Here is a 21,965-nt window from a genome sequence, read left to right as displayed (position 1 = left end):
TATGTCTTTTGTGGTTAGGTCATCTTCAAAACTCAAGGGTCAACAATTTCCCCCTTTTTGAAGATGGCAACAAAAGGCATATACTAAAAATAATACACATAAGTCATATAAAATTAATTTTAACAAAGTTTGTAACCAAGTTAATTTAAGTATTATAGACTCGTTATTTTATTTTGTAAAGTCGAAATATGAGAACATAATTCATGAAAAAAAAATTTACTCTGATTTGTCTTATCTTTCCCCCTTTTGGCATCTTCAAAAACATAGTCCACGATTTCAAAAAGATGAATATTATTCACTAAACACATCACACCACCAAACTTTTTTTGGTAAAATGTAAGTTGTATTACCAAAAGCAAGAAAAACCACCATTACAACCAAAGCCAAAGTAGTACAGCACACTACAAAGGCAAATAACCACACTAAACATCAACCAACAGACACCATAAAACACATCACTAGTTATTACATGAATTAACTAACTGCTGAAACCATACTTTATCCTCATCATTCCATTTGATATCTATCAGGCTCTTGTATCTACCACACACATCAAGTTGAATGTTCCTTGCTAAGTCATCAGGTAGCAATACAGCATCATTCCATAGGGCATAATTCCGAGCTCTCCATATATGATAAACTAGAGCAGCAATTACAGCATAACAGAGCTTCTGTCTCCTCTTACTTTTAAACTTCCGCCCCCACTTCCTCCACACAATATATAAGTTCTCTTGAGTCACATTCTATATACCAATCCATCCCATTACCTTCTGACTAATAATAACACTGTAAGGACACTGAAAAAATAAATGCTGGCATGAATCTTCACCTGTGCAGCACAGCAAGCATGAGGTATCTTGACAGATACCAGCCTTAGCCAATATAACTCTTGTTTTTAACTTCCCCAAGCTGACTAGCCAAGCAATGAATGAGTGTTTAGGAATGTTTGATGAATTCCAAACCCAATAGTGCCAGGGCACATCCTCCTGTGAGCCTTGAAGCCACTGATATCCCTCTTTAACAGTATATGGATGCTGGCCAGTCAACCAGTTATTGGTGGAATATGCTTCTTTAAAGACTTCCTTCACCTTGCATATACATCTCCATATCCAGCTAGCATTGGGGGAAATTTGATATTCCCACCAATCAATCTCTTTTAAGTATACACAGTGAACCCATTTGATCCAAAGAAGATCTTGTTTTTGTGCAATTTGCCATACAAATTTCCCAATAGCTGCAATGTTCCATTTCATACAGTCCTGAACACCTAATCCACCTTTCTTTTTCCCTTTACACACCCAGTCCCAAGCCACAGGGGGAGCTTTATTCAACACCACTTTGCCCTCCCAAAGAAAAGCTCTGCAAACTTGGTTAATTCTGAGTAGAACACACTTAGGCAGAAGGAAATTTTGAGCCCAGTAAGTGTGAATGCTCATAAGGACAGCATTTACAAGAGTTGTTCTTGCTGCATATGAAAGATGCCTTGAACTCCAACACATGATTCTTTTAAGCATCCTATCCACCAAAATATCACAATCTGCCTTGTTCAATCTCTTAGAAGTGATGGGAACACCCAAGTATCGAAAAGGAAAGATCCCTTTTCTATACCCAGTAATTTGAAGTATTCTATTTTGATCCACCTCCTTTACATTACCAAAGTAGATAGCAGTTTTTTCAGGACTTGCTTCTAATCCAGAAGACTCAGCAAAGGCTTTTAAGGTTCTCACTAGAAGCACTACTGACTGAATATCACCTTTACTAAACAGCATCAAGTCATCAGCAAAAATCAGATGATGAATCTTCAATTGTTCACATCTATGATGAAATTTAAACTCCACTCTATGACTCATTTTCTTCATCAATCTTGTAAAGTACTCCATAGCAAGAACAAAAATTAAAGGAGAGATAGGATCTCCCTGTCTAATCCCTCTTTTGCCTTGAAAAAAACCATTCAGCCCCCCATTAACACTCAATGAGTAGGAAGGAGTAGTGAGACATTCCATAATCCAGTGAATAAATCTTTCAGGAAAATTTAACCCAATGAGCAATTCTCTGATGAACTCCCAATTCAAGGAGTCATATGCCTTCTTCAAGTCTACTTTCAGTGTGCACCTGGCAGGAGCACTCTTTCTTTTATAATTCTTTAGCATATCTTGACAGATAAAGATGTTATGCATAATTACTCTATTAGCCACAAAAGCACTTTGCACTTGATCAACTAGGCTAGGTAGAACAACTTTCAATCTACTACAAAGCATTTTTGAAATTGCTTTATACATTACATTGCAACAAGCTATAGGTCTGAATTGAGATACATCTATAGGTTGTTCAACTTTAGGAATAAGGCATAGAGTTATGGTATTTAGTTGTTTCAGAAGTTTACCTGTTTGAAAGAAATTAAGCACAGCATTGATGATATCCTCTCCAATGCAAGGCCAAGCCTTCTTGAAAAAACAACTAGTGTACCCATCAGGGCCTGGGGCCTTATTGTCTTCAATATCAAAGAATGCAGCTTTGACATCTTCACCTGTGAATGGAGCACACAGGCTTTCTTGCTGGTTCTCAGTTACCACATTGCCTTCCTGGATTACACTGCTACTAACATGTTTGATAGCAGACTTTTCAGTACCAAGTAGCTTCTTATAAAACTCCAGAAAAGCTTCATCAATCTCCTCACCAGTCTCCTTCCACTCACCATCACTATTTTTAATCCTGCACACCTTATTCTGACATCTCCTTTGCTTAATACAGGCATGAAAATATCCTGTATTAGCATCACCATTCTTAATCCACTCCTGCTTAACCTTTTGTTGAAGAAAGCTGAGTCTAGCTTTGTTCAATGCAAGGTATTCTTTCCTGGCACCCTCCTCAAGGACATATAGCTGCTTATTCAGAGGGTCTTCATGAACCTGCTGCTGAGCTTGCAGTAGTTTAGTGTAAGCTTCATCAGCTTGCTTCTCAATGTCTGCAAATTTATCCCTATTCAGCTCTTTTAGGGACTTCTTTAGTTTCTTCAGCTTCCTAACTATCCGAAACATGGGGACTCCAGAAACATCCTCTTGCCACACCTCCTGCACCTTACTTATGAATCTGTCTGACTGAGTCCACATATTAAAAAACCTAAAGGGTTTAGGTTTGTTATGACTAGTACTCAGCAATTTAACCAAACATGGACAGTGATCTGAGATGCTTTCAGGGAAAAACATGCTAACTGAGTCTGGAAATACCTCCATCCATCTATCATTCACCACAATCCTGTCAATCCTAGAAAATACCCTATCATCCCCCTCTTGCTTATTGGACCATGTGTAAAACGGTCCTGTATTAGTTTGTTCCTGAAGAGAGCAAGTTCTAAGGCACTGCTGAAACTCCATGACCTCCTCCAGAGTGATTGCTGATCCAATTCTTTCATTGAGGTGGAGAACATTATTGAAATCTCCTCCCACCACCCACGCTTCATTCACATTTTTACTCAATTTTTTGAGCCCCTCCCACAACTGCTTCCTATCTTTACTGTCATTCAGCCCATAAACCATAGTAACAAACCATTTCTTCCCTGAATTCAATTGCAATACATCACAATGAATGAACTGACTAGTGCATTCAATGATATTCACAACAAATTTAGAAGGTAACCACAATAACCAGATTCTACCACCCTTGTGACACTGATAATTAGTAGCAATACTCCACATACCCCCGAATCTTGCAAATACCTTAGCAAAATTCTGACTCCTAACCCTTGTCTCCAATAAACCAAACAAACCTACAGATTGGTGATCCAAAAACCATTTGACATCACCATATTTATTGGGACTATTAAAGCCCCTAATGTTCCAAAATCCTATATTATCCATTTGGAGGATTTATTGGCACCTCCCCATGAATTGTACATTGAATATCTCCTATTTTCATTCCACTTGGTTCACCCCTATCTCCTTGCTCCACACCAGCATTATCCTCTGATTTCTGCCCAGACTTCTTGGCTTGATTGTTCTCCACTGCCATTGCAGTAGATTCTCCTTTATCCACTTCAGTAACAGTAATAATATTCACCTCTTCATCCACATCCTCAGCAATAGAATCCAGATTCCTCGTTTTATTCACTGTATCAGTCACTGCAGGCTTCCCAATCACTCCAGTATTCTTGGGAACCCACTTTTGCATAGGCTGAATTTTCTTCTTGGCCAGTTCAAATCTCTTCTGCCTACATGCTTCTGCTGTATGTCCAATCCCCTTACAATCATCACAAAAAATAGGCAAACATTCATATTGCACTATTTGAGTCATAAGAACACCTTTCTCGTTTTCAAACACTATTTCCTTAGGAAACTCCTGGCCTATATTCACCTCTACCAGAATTCGAGCATACTCCAATATATCCTTCTGGGCCGTGGCCCTATCAGTTCTAATGGCTTTTCCCACCTTACTGGCCAGCTTATGAAGAGTAGACTGACCCCAGTATTTCAACGGTAGCCCAGGTAATTTTATCCATGTTGGAACCACCTTAATATCTGCATTTAAGAGGTCCAAATCAGGTGTCCATTCCTGCATAATCACCGGTTTTCGATCATATAGAATAGGTCCCCCCTGCATCGCCTTCATCTTATCCTCTACCGTCTTAAACCGAACCACAAACACTCCGTTATTCATCATGGCCACCTTCGCAACACCATATTTACCCCATACCCTCCTAATGAATCCTTCAATAATTCGGAATGGCGGTTTAACACCTAAAATGTAACATACAATCGCAGATTGCCAATATGTTATTTCAGGGTCCACATCTTCACTGGTAATTTTAAGAACATCATCGTTATCAGCACATTTATCAGTATTGATAGTTAAATCCAAACCCTCCTTATGAAGGTGTCCAAATAATGAGCTACTCCATACATTACCCACATTACTATTTAGTTGTTGCATAGGATGAGGAGAAGGATTGACTTTAGAAGGTCCAGATTGTCTCACCGGAGTTTGAATCGATGCAATCCAATCCGAGAGACGAGTTCTAGCAGCCTCAAAGTTTGCCTTATCCTGATTCGATACCTCTTGACTCAATGAGCATCCAGACTCCTTATCATCATCCTCAGATGACCAGCTTAGAAATTGCCACCAAACTTGTAAGAAATAAGTTGGTTAGTATAAGCAAATAAAGCATTCAACTCTCAAAAACCGCAATCCAAGAATATTAGCCATTCATTTAGACGCACACATGCAAAAAGATCAAACTTAGAATTAAGCAAACCAATAAGTTCCATTGTAGCATGATTAAAAGGAGAAGGATAGAAAAGACAAATATTAAACAAAGTTCATGTTCCCACACAAAATAAAACAAGCTAAACGAGAAAAGTTTATGATTTAGGAGAGGGAGGTTGTTCAACTTCTTCCACCACATCATGAAGCTTTGCCATCACTTCTTGATGATTTTCGGCCAATGTATCATTTCCCTTTAGCACAATGTCTTCCAACTTCAACAATCTAGAGTTCATTGCTTGAATTGAGGAAGAAAGTTCACCAAGCCGAGCCATAATTTCATGTTGTCCATCCAAGGCTTTGTCAACTTTGCTCATAACCCCTTTTACCAACCCATTTAAATCCTTAGCTTCCGTAGCAAACTCCATCATTGCTTCCGAATGACCCATAACCAAGGAAAACAAAGAATCCAACCTTCTAGCATGAGCTAGAGTATATGTAGAACCAATGGTAGGATTTTGAGAAGACGAGAGAGCTTGAGAAGGATTGGGAGTTGCTGTTTGTTCCTTAGGTTTGGGAACAGCAGGTTGTTCCTCTAGAATGGGAACACCACCTGTTTTCTTAGCTTGAGGAACAGAACAGGAGGGTTTTGAGGTAGAGGGAGGGATAGGATCATTTTGTGGTGCTTGGATAGAGGGTGAGGCAGATTTTTGTGGAGATGGAGGAAAAGGAGGATTGGTTTCCATGGGAACAGGAGTTGGTTCCCTAGAAGGAGGTAGGTTAGATTCATAATATTCCCTATCAATCACCTTTACTTCATCTTCCTCACAACTTTCCTCGGCATCAAGCAAAGGAAAATTAAGCACTTTCATATTTTGAACCCTTTGACTAGCTCTAGTGTTTTTCACAACCGGTTTCACCACCTCATCAACCACCTTCTTCCCTTTCTTCTTAGTTTCTTCTTTTTCTTTTTCAATTTTCTTTTCTTTTTGATTTTTCTTTTCTTTTTCTTTTTCGGCCTTTTCATTTTTCTTCTCTTCAACTTCTTTTTCTTCTTCTTCTTCTTCCACTTCATCATCCACATCATCATCCTCATCATCATCAAGATTAGCACGTCCCTTAATAACTTCTCCATTCACAATACAAACATTCAAGTTATTCAAGGCACACACATTCAACATATTTCCCGTAGATACTCCAATGGACTGAGTTCCCGAAATTTTCACTTTAGACTTAAGTAGAATTTCGGTTACTAAAGCTCCATATCCAACAACAAATCCATTTTCAATGCAATGACTCAAATGTTGAATCATTAAAGAGGGAAAGTTTATGTGTTTGTGAGAGGCTAAACAATGAATGTAAATTAAATCCAACATGCTAACTTGAGCACGTTTGGAAAGACGAGGCAACAAAGCTTTCTTGAGGATGTGAAACAAAATTTTGTGATAAGGGGAAAGAAGATTGTGATCAAGAAACGTTTTACCCTTTGACCACCATACTTAACAATCAATTGATCAAAAGAAATGTCCGAAAATGGATATGAACCACGTTGTTTCTTGAAATAAACGTCTGTTCCTCTCACGGGAACACCAAGCAGTTTACCCAAAATTTTTGCATTAAAATCTATTTGAGTTCCTTTCACCAAGGTGGAACAATTTCCTTCTTCATCCATGGAAAAGTTTTCACAAAATTCGTCCATCAATTTAGGAATCAAACTATTTCCATAACATTTCACAAAAAGATTTTCCCAACCTTGCACATAACCCTGGCCTTGTTTCTTATGATAGTTCCGAACTCATCTAATTTGTTTCGAAACACCCACTTTAAACCAATAACCTTGTTATGTTTAGGCTTAGGTTCAAGGTGCCAAACTTTGTTTCTTTCAAATTGATGAATTTCATCCTGCATTGCTACGATCCAATCAGCATCAGTGAGAGCTTCTTCATGATTCCTAGGTTCCAACATAGAAAGAAAAGCATGAAAAGCACAAAAGTTTTTCAATTGAGATCTCGTTTGAGTTCCTTTATTTATGTCACTGATTATTAGTTCCACAGGATGGGAACGATGAGTTTTCCAAGGCTTTGGTTGGAAATCCTGGATGGAAACTTGGTTTCCTTGATCATCTTCATTTCCCTGTACTTGGGAACCAGGTTCAACAATAGTGGATTCATTCACTAGTGCATCATCACTTAGTTCCTCTTCTTCCTCATTGGGAACAGGAAGGATGTTGTTCCCTTGGCTCTGTTCCCATGACTTCGTCTTCCAAAGTCTCATCAATAAGACTTAGATCTTTTGCCAATCCTATTTCGAAGTCATCTTCAACCTGTGTGCTTGCATCAAATTTATCTGTTTCATCAAAAATAACATGCACACTTTCTTCTACACACATAGACCTTTTATTATACACTCTATAAGCCTTGCTACTAGAAGAATATCCTAAGAATACAGCTTCTTCACTTCTAGCATCAAATTTTCCAATATTTTGTTTCCATTATTATGAACAAAACATTTACAACCAAATGTTCTGAAATATGTAATATTGGCTTTTTACCAAAATACAGCTATAGGCGTTTTATTTAATAAAGGTCTTACATGGCTCGATTTATAATGTGACAAGCATATTCACAGCTTCTGCCAAAAGTTTTTAGGAAGTCCACTAGCTTCAGATAGTCTAGCCATCTTTCTAGTGTCTATCTTCTTTCAACACACATTTGTGAGGTTTCTAGGCTGAGAATTGTGAATGTAATGTTGTCTCTTACCATGGTCGGATCTAAGGTGAAGTAACTTATGACCACTCAAATTTTGTACTTTCTTTGCAAAGACAAGGAACTCATCATAAGTCTCGTCCTTGCTAGAAAGAAAAATAACCCAAGTAAATCTAGAGAAGTCATCTACAATTACTAACACAAATTTCCCACTCCCTTTGTATCCTCATAGGTCCACATAAATCCATATGTATTAACTCTAAAGGTCTTGACTGTACACATTCTTGGACTTGAAAGAGGACCTAACATGCTTGCCTTTTGTGCATGCATCACACACATGATCTAAATGAAGCTTAGTAAGGGTGAACCTAAAACTAGTTCTTTAGAACGCAGTTTGTCAAGCAAGGAAAAGCTAGCATGACCTAGACGCTTGTGCCATAAGAATGAATCATCATCAATAACACTAAGGCATGTGAATTTGTTTTTGGGAACAAGGTTGAGATCCACAACATATGTGTTCCCTTTCCTTGTCCTTCCAAAATGATATCCTTTGTGCTATTGTTGACTATCAAACATTTTTCACTATTAAACTTCACACAGTTCCCTCTATCACAGAATTGGGAAATACTTAACAAGTTATGCTTTAATCCATCAACTAGAAACACATTTTCTATGGAATGTGACGATGACTTACCAACTTTGCCCATGGCAACTATGTTACCTTTCTTGTTGTCACCAAAAGTCACACTTCCACCATTGTAGGCTGAGAGTGAGAGAAATCTTGATTTATCTCCAGTCATATGCTTAGAACAACCACTGTCTAGGTACCATGTGTTGTTCCCCCTCACTCCAACCTGCAAGAAAACTAATTGTTAGAGTTAGGAACCCAATCTTTCTTGGGTTCCTTTCCTTCAGGAACAATAGATTTCTTTTTCCAAATTACTTCATTGTTTCCAAGTTCTCATTATGCGACCAAGTCTTTTAGGACAAGAGTTCCTAAAATGACCAGTGTTCCCACAAAACATACAAACTTTATCACTTGGTAAATCAACTCTCTTTTTAGGTTTTTCAAATTTCTTTTTGTGATTAAAACCAAGACCTTCAGTTCGTTTTGTTTGAGGGTTCTTAATCCAGTTTGGAATAGGTAGCATTTTCTTTTCATTTCTCATTTGGTGCAGTTCCCCTACAAGTTCTTATTTTCAATTTCCAAAAATGAAACATGATTTTTCAATTCGTTTATTTCAGATTTGAAACTTTGCAAGGGAACTGACTTAATGTCAAATGAACTTACTTCAGGAACAAACTCTTTTAGTTGTGATAACTCAAGACTTAACAAGTAGTTCTCATTTTTAAGATTTTCGAAATCCTCTTTTAATTTAAGATTTTTGTCAAACAATTCGAAAAATCTTTTCTCAATATCAATCGAACACTTTTAAGCCAAGAGGTATGTTCCTTTGCTACACTTAAAGCATGTTGACATTGTTTTAGTTTAATGGTTTCATCTTTGCAATCATTTACAGCGTCAACAATAAACTCAAATAATTTTTCTTTACTTAAAGAATTAAGACGAGTTTTGATGGTGTCTAGACTTGCCTCAAGAGATTCAATCTCTTCATCAGATTCGGAATTGTCAAGAGCCATAAGACAGAAGTTTGCAGTCTCCTCATTTGGTTGAGGATCATCTTCTTCCCGAGTCAGAGTCTCCCCATGCAGCAACCATAGCTTTCTTCATGTCAGATCGAGTATAGGAGTTTTTGTATTCTTTGTTCCTATCTCTGCTCTGTTCCCTTCCTTTGCCTTTTTCTTGTTCCCATTGGGGACAATCCTTGATGAAGTGCTCAGAACTGCCACACTTATGACAAACAAGTTTGTTAGAATATTTCTTATTCTTACCTTTGTAATCACCTTTCTTCATGTTCCTAAACATTCTTTTGAATTTTCGGACCATGAGAGCAGATTCTTCTTCATCTTCACTTTCATCAGCTTTTAAGGCAATCGACTTTTGCTTGGACATGTCTCCATTCTCATTGTCCAATTGCAACTCATGAGTCATGAGGGAACCAGCAAGTTGTTCCAAATTGAACTTAGTAAAGTCCTTAGTTTCCTGTAAGGCAGTTACCTTAGCCATCCAACGATCCCTAGGAAGGCTCCTTAGGACCTTTCGTACCTGTTCCTCAGATGTAATCACTTTACCAAGAGATGTTAGCTCATTAATTATATTAGTAAAGCGTGTAAACATGTCTTGGATAGACTCTTTTGATTTCATTTGAAAAAGTTCATATTGGTTCATCAAAAGATCTATTTTTGATCTCTTAACTTACTCGTACCTTCATGAGTGACTTCAAGAAGATCCCAAATTTGTTTTGCGGTTTTACATCCCATGACACGATTGTGTTCATGAGGTCCAAGACCACAATGAAGCATTTTATAGCAAGAGCATTAATTTCCATCTTTTCGAAATCAGCTTTATCAAAATCAGATATAGATTTAGGAATTACCTCATTTTGTCATTAGTGGTAGTGACTTCAAAATCACCTACCTCTATGACTCTCCATACCTGGTAATTGTCGGCTTTGATAAAGATCTCCATTCTGTTCTTCCAGTAAGTGTAAAACTTACCATTGAACATTGGTGGCCTCTGCGTAGAGTACCCTTCTTCCAGTTTCTCTCTAGTATTCATATTTTTCAAGATCTTGAACTCAACAGGGTTTCCTGAATATTAGAGTTCCCGCTCTGATACCAATTGTTGTATAATATGAGCACTATAAGAGGGGGGTGAATTATAGTGAGAGAATAAGCACTACTTTTTGCGGAATTAAAAGTAAACTTGGGAACAAACAATGGGAACACGAGAGATTTTACGAGGAAAAACTTCCTAGGCCTAGTAGGAAGAAACAACCTCGACCACAAGGGATTTTAAACAACTTTCCACTATAATAGGCCAAAACAACTCTGATTACAACCTATTACTTTTCTCTCGATTCTCAACTTAAGTCACTCAACTCAAGTTCCCAACGACAGTTCCCAACAACTGACGTTTTCTCTCAAACTTCACTCGAAGTTCCTTTCTCTTTCTCTTTCTCTTTCTCTTGCTTCACTCAAAGCTTTCTCACACTTACAAGAGTTCACTCAAACCCTTTTTCTCAAAAATACACTTTGTAAAATCAATGGAAGAGTAATAAAACTCGATTAATGTAAGTATGAATTCTCTTAAGGAAAAGGCACTGACACTTTAGATAACTTAAGACAAATTAACTAAGTCAGACACAATTTTCTCAAATGAATTAGGCGCCTATTTATAGACATTAAGACAAGACATGATTCCACTAACTTAGACCATTATCACATGTTCTCCATGATGTTAATTAATTAATTAAATTAAATTAATTATTCCATGTCATGTAAAGCATCCACTAATCCACTACTTCACTTCATAGAAGCAGTAACAATTACGTGGTTTTTGCAAAACTTGGAGAATAATTAAACTTATTAATTTAATTAAATACTTGGAGGATAATTAACTTAAGCCACTAAATCCACTAACTACATAAAATGTGAGCAGTAAACCTTAGGCGTGTAATCTAGATTTTAGGAAATAAATAAAATAAAATACTTTAGCTAGTTTTTAGGAAAAATATCTTTTTCAAAATCTTTTATAAAACCGTAAAACAGTTTTTTATATTAAAAATCCGAAACATTTTAAAACCGGAAATAATATATTTTCGAAAACTAAATCTTTTAAATAAAATATAAAAATAAAATATATATTTTAAAAAGATAATATTTGAAAATCAGTTATTTAAAATCAGAAAATCTTTTTAAAATCTTTTCCTAACAAACTTAAACTAACTTCCTAAAATAATGGATCTTAGTCAAATATCCCTAAAAACTCTAACAACTATATTGGGCACACAATTATCTTAGGCGCACAATATTAGTCACTTAGAAGTTCCTAAATTAGTTTTAAGTCTTGTTCCCTAATTATTAAGTCTTGTTCCTAAGCCTTGTTCCTATAGTGCCAGGTCTTTCTTTTCATGGGAACAGAACCAAGTTCCTTTGAGAATTCACCACGAACTTAATAAAGCTTTTACTCAACCTTAACAAGAAGATTAATAAATACCCTAATGTATTCTAATCTTCATTCCATGCTTGATTCTTCATTTCTCGAACATCTTTACTTCGATCTTGATTAATTCTCCGCTTTAATCTTCAATCAAGTATTCTCTTAGCTCGAGCATGAATTACCTTGCAATCAACATAAATAAAATATACTATGTCTTTTGTGGTTAGGTCATCTTCAAAACTCAAGGGTCAACAATTTTAGAGTGACATTTCCACTTGTCGATATTTCCACCATTGTTTGATTATCTATTTTTGGGTGATTTTTTTTATTATTATTGTATTCATGTATGAGGATGGAGTGTACCTTACCGTATATTTAAGAAATTTTTACATATGCAAGCTAAGGTTTTATTAAACAACGTATCCAATAAGGACCTGGGGTTTGGAGTATAGGAATGAGTTTTTGATACGATATTACCCATTAACCAACCTCTTTAGGAGTATAACTAATAAAGTTGTTGTATACCTAAATCATCTATTGTTAGGTGATTGGCTAAAACCGACTTAGAATCAAATAAGTTGGGGTCAAAATCTTTTATCCTATCTGTAGACTTTCGTAGAATAAAAGCCTGTAACTTATTTTAACTTAGTTAAAATTTGAAGTTATTGTTTAAAAATATATATCTAAAACTTTACTTTTTTGATTCGTAGATGGTGATCTCCAAATTAAAACTCCTATCTCATCTTTTACTCATCGTTATATTCTCGACAAAGAAAGCCTTAATGGAAACAACTTTGTGGATTGGTATCGCAACTTATGAATAGTTCTTTAGTTTGAAATGAAATAGGATGTTCTTGAAAAATCCTCTCCCTACTGAACCTCCTCTTCAAGCATCTGCGAAGACTTGAAAAGCCTATGATACGACAGTAGCTAGATCCCTTGATCGATGTCACATGTTCAATTAGAAAACATGGAGGCTTTTGACATCATTCATTAGCTTAGAGCAATGTTTCAAAAACAAGCAAGAATTGAGCATTATGAAACGGTTAAGGCCATACTTGAAAGCAGTTTCAAATAAAGTGAGCCTATTAGTCCACACATTCTTGAAAGGATGAGATATTTTTAGAATTTGGAACAATCAAGTGGCAGGTGATGAGCTACCAATTTACATTACTCTCCACTCTATTCATTAAAATGTATGACCAATTAGTGTTAAACTTTAACATGAATGAGTTGGAGAAAAGAATGAATGAGCTTCTAGCTAAGATGTACATTGTCGGATATCGGATCTGATCCGATTCAAAAATTCGAAAATCTCAAATATCCGCAAATTTAGATCAAATTCAATCTGATATCCAATCAGACTATCCATATACCCGAAATCTAATCTGGTCAATCATTTTTATTTATTTACTAGGAGTCACAGGGGCTTGAAATTCCATAAACTAATTATATCAACAATCGGTAATATTTCGACATTTCACAACTGAAAAATTCCCAACTAAAAACGATCATGTGGGGCTCCTGCCTACATTACGAATTACATCTCTCTTTCCACCAAAACACAAAATTCTAAATTCAATGGTATTTTGCACTTAAATCAAACACATAATTAAAAATCTAGGACCCATCAAAGATGAAAGAATTTCCTTTGTTCACTAGCAGCATTAGCATTGGTATCCTTTTGAATATTACAGAGCGTACTTCACACAAATTAAATAATGTTCCCCACCATCTGTCGTCGTCCATTCCATTTTGAGGAGCGGCAAACTCCGTTATGAAGCACCCGTGTGAAGAGCTAATTGTAGAGGGTAAAGTGAAGACTGGAGAGAAAGAGGCATGAAGAAAAAGAGGGATGAGGATTGAGAGAGTGATAGAGAGGAAAACAAATGGAGAGAGACATGAAGAAGATAAGGCACAATGGATAGGGTTTCTAGTAAAGCTGATTTGATATTCCTTTTTCAAAAATGGATATTTGTCGGAACATAAACATTTCAATCCGTATCCAATTTGAAAATACAATTTTTCTTTCGCTAATGGATATGAAATATCTAAAAATTAAAAACTTGACCGGATATTCGAAATTTTGTATCGTATCAATGAATAATCTGATCAGATTATTCGAATTGGTATTTTTTACACACCCCTAATTCTAGCAACACTCGAGACTGCTAAATCAAGTATCAAGGTTGCACACAAGAATACTCTTTTTATAATTTAGAAAAGAAACGAGATTTCAAGAAAAAAAAGGCAATAAGAAGCTAGCAATATCCTCCGAGTAAAGGTAAGAGAAAAAAGGTTGTCAGACAAAGTTCAGAGCTTCTCCAGATCAATAATTCTTTGGTTGCCACAAACGAGGTCATTAAAATAGGAATTGTCCTAAATATCTAGCAGACAAGAAGAACGACAATGCTACTTCTACCTCAGGTAGATATGTTATTGAAGTTCATTTCACTACTTCTAATTCTCGGGTATTAGATAGCGGATGTGGATCTCACACCTATTCAGATGTGCAAGGACTAAAGAAAAGTAGGAGCTTCGATCTAGAGGAAATGGACCTACATGTTGGCAACAGAGCAAAGGTTGCAGCGTTAGCCATACGTAATTTTAGTTAATTTTCCCTTCTAGGCTTGATTTGGATTTGAATAGTTGATTTTTTGTTCCAGCTATATCAAGGCCCGGTCCTGATCTTTTGGGTTCTTAGGCGAAGTAGTAGATTGGGGCCCCTTAAAAAATGTAATTTATAATAGAACAAATTAAAAACATATACTTCAATTCTATTAAAATAAACACATTGCTTAAGTGAATGCAATTTTACTAAAATTAAATATACTAAAAAAAAATATTGAAGCAACTCATATACCATCACTTAATACATGATAGTTGATACCATCACATGGAAAAAAAATCCCATTGCTCAATATATACCATCACTTACTGCATCATCATGTTTATAGCCAAAGACAGTCACAAGAAGAGATCACTCCACTTAAACAGATGCAAACACACGAGTTCAATTTGGAATTTCGAAAGAGAAGACATGAAAAATGACAGAAAAAATATATGTTATAATTATGCAAACTAAAAGGAAGGGGAGATGCATGAAATCCAATCAGTAAAACTTTCCACCAACAATTGCTATAAATGTGCAAGTATTCTAGCACATAGCACCACCAACACATTCAACCTACGAAAATTGGAAACCATAAATTAATAATTTACTCACAAGAGTTTGATGCCAAAGAAAACTTTAAACTCTTCATCCTAACCATGAAAATTGCAGAAACAAAATTCTAGGCTAATATATGATTTCTTGTCATTTTTTAAGTTGCAGAAAAATATACCCGTTGCTTTTTTAAAAGAACGTTAACAGTTATATTTGGGAAATATGGAAATTTTCCATGATTTTAATGATGGTTAGAGAAAATTATGGGAATTGAAAGAAGATTAAATTTAGATCTTGGAAAGAGAGAGAATAACTGAAGAAGATGAAGGAGCGTAAGCGTTTCTCACTTTATGTTTCTTCCTTTTCAATCACGCTTGTAATAATTGCCAACGAAATTTTTTTCCTAGGATTGGGCCCCTTTTCGGTTCAGGCCCTAGGCCATTGCCCCTTTAAACGCCCCTCGGGGCCGACCCTAGCTATATCGAAAAAAATTATGTCTATTTCTTGTTTGGATACGGAAAGTTTACTTTTGAGATTAAGAATAAATGTTTTTCTTTTCAAAAGGATGGAATGTTTAATGGTAGTGCTCACTTGGCCTCTAGATGCTAGGTTGAGAAAATACGAATTTATAAGATTCTACTAAAAAGGCCATATCAAATGATTCAAATAAAACTTACATTTGGCGTTGTTGTCTTGGTCATATAAATGAGAGACGTATCTCATGTTTCACGAATTAGACACGGATCTGAATCTTCTAAAATGTTCAAAGAATTTCAAATGGAAGTACAAAATCAACTTGACAAAACAATCAAAACCCTTTGATCTGATCGGGGTGGAGTTTGATGACCATGTCAAAAGTTGTGGAATTATTTCCCAGCTAACTCCCCTAGAACACCAAAATGGAATGGTGTATCCAAAAGGAGCACAAGTACAATAATTACATATTGCAGCTATTGAATTGTTGCATTATACCCATATGTAGCAATACAGTGCAAAAGGGAAAAAAAAGGCGTGCAACCAAACCTTTTCATGCGGTACTTAAGAAAATCGCAATAATAGATTGAAATTTATAATATTTTAATTTATTATTGCGGTTATTATAATAAACACAACAATATGTTCATTTATGGTATCTTATTTTTAGTTGGAGTAGGTGCCGTTTTTATTCCATCTTTCGCTCCTCACATATTCTTCTTACTCATTCACCCTCCATCCCTCCTCTTTTAGAGCCTCCTCCACCATGTTTCTGCTCGTACTACTCTCTTTCTCTTTCTTCTCACTTCTCTCCCATCATATCTTCGTCTTCATCCTCTCATGTCGTTTAGTCTTTTGCCTTCACCCCTCAACCTTAGTTTCTTTCTCCTCGTGGAATCCATGTTTCGTCTCTCGGCCTCCTTGAATTCGCCATCTTTCAACTTTATTCTCTAAATCTCCTCAAATCCAGAAAGTATTATTCCTTTCATCGTAGCTCATCAAAATCCGATGTGGGAATTCATCTAAAAGGAGATTGTCGAGATTTGGATGGAGTAGATCATCGAAAAGACCTTCACTTCTCTTCTCCACTGCCAACACCTTTTCCTGGGGGATTTGGGATTCATGGGTTCGTGCTTTGTGGATGCAACAATAGTTTTGTTTCGATTCTTTTATTTCTTTGATATGATGGTAGAGATGATATTTTAATTTTTTAGATAAATTTCATTTTCATTTTGCTGAATTAGTTTGATGTGGGATTTTTGTTGGATTTTCTTTTATTTCTTTCATTTTTTATATTTATGGTAAGGGTTTGTAAAAATATTTTTTTTACTGAATATTCAGTCTACAGCAAACAAAAATTTTGTTTTAGTTATTTGTGTGATAATTTTTTTAGAGAATTAATTGAAAATTTTAAACTTAAAAAATGAAAAAAAAAAAAAATACTTGCACCTATTGTTGCGAGTTTACCCGACAACCGCAACCATAGGTTGCGTCTTGATTTGATGCGGTGCAAAAAAAATGTAGCATGATGTCCTAAAAAACATCAAAAATGTAAGATTATTCTACAAGTGGAGAAATTGAACACTATTAGATATGGTTCGATCTAAGACCGATCTTCTGATATTGATTTGGGGGTCATGTCCTAGAAACAACCACCCTAATCCTAAATACAATTCCTACTAAAGCTGTTCAAAAGACAACATATGAGTTATGGGCTGTAAAATCTCCGACTATGGCATTTCTTTATATTTGGGGATGCGAAATTTATGTAAAATGTTCCTTTGTGACTTAGTTTATCTAAAAGAAACAACGGAGAATTACTTCTACAACAAAACTAAGAACAAAGTTTTTGTGGCTCGGACTAGTGCCTTTCTTGAAAGAGAACATCTTTCTAGAAATTCCAGTGGGAGAAACATTCATTTTGAAGAAATTCGAGCAAAAAGTGGAAAAAAATCAAACTCCAATTCATCTTGAGAACCAAGAGCATTCATAACCTGTTGTGAGTCTACCTATGTGGGACTAGCCCCTTGTAGGTCTCACTGGTAGAAAAAAACCAATCCGATGCGGTCAAAATCGAGCTTACTGAATTGATTTGGGTCCGCATTGGGTGGGCTTGCAGCAGATCCAAAATATTTACTGATCCGGTAAAAAAACAGATCAGTTAAACATTTTAACTGGTCCAATTTTCCTTCAAAACTAGATCAGTTTATTGTCTTGGCGCCATTATGCTTGTATGCAAAGCACACAAACTGATCCGGTTATGTTAGTGATCTGGATCAGTTTGTGTTATAAATATATGTATATTATTATTATTATTATTATTATTATTATTATTATTATTATTATTATATATATATATATATATGATATTTTGAGAATGTACTACAAATAAAGTTGTAGTAATACTAAAATTAAAAATACACATCAATTTGGCCTATATAACTAGCTAGTAACATAATAAGAACAACGAAACTCAAAGCCGCGACATTATCTTCAGATGCAAACGTCGATAAAGTAGCGTGCTAGCAAATCCCGAACCTCGATTATCTCAATTGTGGTGAAAGAACCCTCTTTTGGTTTGCCATCAAGGAATACCTTATAAAACAAACATAAGGAAACACGCAGAAGACTTTATTTGACTCTAAAGAGATTGAGTAAATAATATAATGTAAGAAATTAAGAAAATCGAGCTTAAGAAGCAAAAATCAGCAAAAAATGACAATCATTTACCCAAAAATAGGTTTCATAGCATGTGAGTGGAGTTTAATGGAACTTAATACTTATATATGTACTTATCAGAACAATATATGACCTTAAAATGAGACAAAGTGCGGGAGATTAAGGAAAGCTGATCTAAGAAGAGCAAAATCAACCGAAAATGACATTCATTTACCCAAAATGGGTTTTAAAATCGTATGAGTGGACTTTACTTGACTCTAATGGTTATACATGTTTTTATTAGAACTATCTAACTCGCACATTCTCTTCTCTCTCTTACTTAACTCGCACGTTCTATTCGCCGGAGCCTCACGCTTCACTGTTGTCATCTCCTCTACTCTCTCTCGCGGTTGTTATCTCCTCGGCTCGCGCTTTGCCGGAGCCTCACGCTTTGCCGCCACTGCTGTCATCTCACATGCACTCTCCTCCTCCTTGCATTTGTCGCGCGACGTCGTTTTGGACTACCTCACTATTGAGGTATATTCTCTCTCCTCTTATGATTTTAAGTTTTTACCGGATTTTGCTTTTTTTTATGATTTTCGTGATCTAGGGTTTGAAATGTTAATAGTCTTTAGGGATGGCAATGGGGTGGGGATGGGTCTAGGTTTGGCGGGGATGGGGTTGGGATGGGGATTAAAATCCTACGCGCAATGGATGGGGGAGTGGGTATGGATTTTATGCTATTCCCACCCCATGCCCGCCCGCCCCACCTTGCCCCATCCCCGCCCCGCCCCCCCCCCCCCCGCCCGCCCTACATATATATGATTAAAATTCTATTTATATACTTATATATTTTATCTTGCAAAATTTAAATATGTGGGTATCACGCAGGTACGAAGCGATCGGATACCCATGTGGGTGGTGGGGATGGGGATGAAGTGGGTACGACGAGGATATTAAACGGGTGCGGTTACCCATGCGGGTGGTGGGCGGGATGGGGATTGGAATTTTATGCGGGTGCGGGTGTGGAGGTACTATCCTCCGCACCCGCCCCGCCCAATTGCCATCCCTAATAGTCGTGCAATGGGTTGAGTTTCTTTTGTTATTGATTTAAGTTACTCCAATTCTTGGGTTTCAATGATAATTTTGCTTGTATACATATAGGTTTTTGTATATGGCGACCATGCCATGTGGAACGTTTACCCCTTCTTATGGTTTGCAAAGTCAAACACATGGAATATATACTACAAGCTCTAATTTGCAATATTTACATTGGCAAGAACTTGCTACCTCTTTGGAAAGTATATGTTTGTTGGTATCTTATTATCCCTGTTCTCTGGCTTGTTTTAGGTCTGATTTCCTAAAAGTGACAATGGCTTACAATTACATTGGATCATTTTTGTGTAAATACCTCTTGTACATGTACATGAATTATATGGATAATTATATAAAGCCTAAATTTGAGATTTTTCTATACAAAGCCTTTCAGTATTGTTTCGGTATCGAAAACGGTGCTGGACTTTAGGATTGTCCGACAATGAAATGACTGTCCGTGAGGGATGATCTGCAAAGATAATAAACGTGAGCTACCCTCGGGGGTGTTTCGAGGAAACCCCCTCCGACGCTCAAGTCAGCTAATGCCCGAGCAGAATTTAGAGAGAGAAAGCTTAGAGAGAGAGAGAGAAATAAGCTATTTTTAGTATTAGAGAATGTACCTGCAGGAATAGTACTGATTGACTATTTATAGGCGTACTATTCACCTGACAGGGTGCGTAATCCTGTGACACTTGTACTGCTGTGATGAATCTATCAGAGGGGAGATTCTCTTTACTTTGTCTTCTTCTGTGGCCGTGACGACAGTCTCGGCCTATGGATAAAGGATATGCGTTTTGTCTTTTGTGAGTTCACGTCCTCATGGTTTGCTGTCGGCCCTCATACGTGTCTGCTAGCAAACTTGGGTAGTACCCATACAACTAGCCCTCCAGCATCTTTGGCGGCTGAGACCGTTGTGGATGTTGTGATGACGTCGACAAATTTACTTTTCGGAAAAATTTGCTTAAATTAGAATAATTTTGATTTTTTTTGTATTTTAATTTTTTTGCTGTAACTTCTGTTTCAGATTATGTTTGTATCCACCCAGATTTTTTGGAATTAATATTCGTATCCAACCCAGATTATTTTAATTAATGTTCGTATCCAACCCAGATTATGTAATTTGCTGGATATGTTGAACCCACAACTATTCAAGCTCAAGAATATGGTCGAGATCTTATAAAAAGACATGGATTCAAGCTCACTTTGTTTCTTTTTTGAATTTTTGTGATTTTGTAACTAATTTTATTGTCATTCGGGAAATTCTAGAAATTCAAGGATTTTGTAATTTTATTCTGAATTTTATTCTTAATCTTTGATAGATTGAGAAAGAATGAGTTTGTATACAAGTTGTAAAATTGACGCAACAATGGAACGAAAATTTGATTGAAGTCTAGGTTTGATTGTGGATTATTGTTGGATTATTGTGGATTATTTGCAAAGGAAGTTGGATTCTTTGATTATTTTTTTTATATATATAAATTGTTGATTTGCGTCGCACATAAGGGTTTATGCGACGCAGTTGTTGTTTTTTTATACTCCCTCCGTCCCATAATATAGTGCTTGCATTCCTCTTTGGGTGTCCCAAAATGTTGTGCCTATTTCTTTTTTATCAATTTATTTGGACTAAATTATCCTTCATTTTTACATAAAACTTTCCAAAATACCCGTACTTTCTTTTAAAATATGTGCCCATATTTATTATTTTACACCATTCCAAGAAACATTTATTGCTCTTTCATTTTATTTTAAAGGAAAAAGAAGAAAAAACCTAGTTCCAAGACAAAAATACCCAATAAACATTTACTTAAATATATATTTTTGTGATATCCTAGAATTCCTTCCATTTTCCTTAATTCTTGTGAAAAATGAGAAGTGAGCACTATATTATGGGACGGAGGGAGTAGTTAATTTTGCTTGATTTGCGTCACACATAGCTAAAGATGCGACGTAGATGTCTGATATTCGTCGCACCCTCGGCTACGTGCGACGCAAATAGATAAAAGATCTGCGTCGTTTCAGCATACGACGCAGATCAATTATAGGTCATCTGCGTCGAGACCTGTGCCGTCGGCCCCAAGTCCGACACAAATAGGGGCCCCAAGCATATTATGTTCATTGTTCAGCTCACCAACTTAAGTTGACACTAGTTCTCGCTGCTGAGAAAAACTCTAATTGTAGTTGGCTTTTTCTTGATGTGCTTCCATTGTTGTTGAATTTTGTTGGTGGTTCACCTAAACGAAAAGAATTTCTTTGACAAAATCAAAGAACACGTGTTGTAGAAGCTTTATCCTCGGGTGAAATAGAATCTGGAACTGGTTTGAATCAAGAGAAATCTTTAAGTAGGCATGTGACACTCATTGGGGATCTCACTTTATAACAATTGTGAATGTCCTTGATTTGTATCGTCCAATCCTTGAGTCACTTTATGCTATTGCTGAATCTTCCATTGAAAAGGCCGACAAAAAGAAAGCATGCACAATAATTAATTTGTTGATGACTTCTGATTTTGTTTTTGTGGCATACTTGATGACATCTATTTTTGGGATCACAAAAGAGTTGAATTTGGCTTTACAAAAGAGTGATTAAGAGATTGCGAATGTTATGACTT

At 36.2% G+C, this 21,965-nt stretch overlaps 1 protein-coding gene across 1 annotated transcript; it reads right to left on the bottom strand.

The window, feature by feature from the left end:
• Positions 1-371: 371 nt before the first annotated feature.
• Positions 372-21,890, bottom strand: LOC125493253 (uncharacterized). The gene is made up of 5 exons (XM_048636417.1): positions 21,881-21,890; positions 3,894-5,120; positions 752-3,766; positions 498-640; positions 372-401 (listed from the first exon to the last, which is right to left on the bottom strand). Exons 1-5 carry the CDS (start codon positions 21,888-21,890, stop codon positions 372-374), a joined length of 4,425 nt encoding a protein of 1,474 aa, XP_048492374.1.
• Positions 21,891-21,965: the final 75 nt, after the last annotated feature.

Source organism: Beta vulgaris, chromosome 9 (genome assembly GCF_026745355.1).
Source record: "Beta vulgaris subsp. vulgaris cultivar EL10 chromosome 9, EL10.2, whole genome shotgun sequence".
NCBI classification, from domain to species: domain Eukaryota; kingdom Viridiplantae; phylum Streptophyta; class Magnoliopsida; order Caryophyllales; family Amaranthaceae; genus Beta; species Beta vulgaris.
The sequence above is the reverse complement of the archived record's forward strand: the minus strand, read 5'-3'. Positions and strand labels throughout refer to the sequence as shown.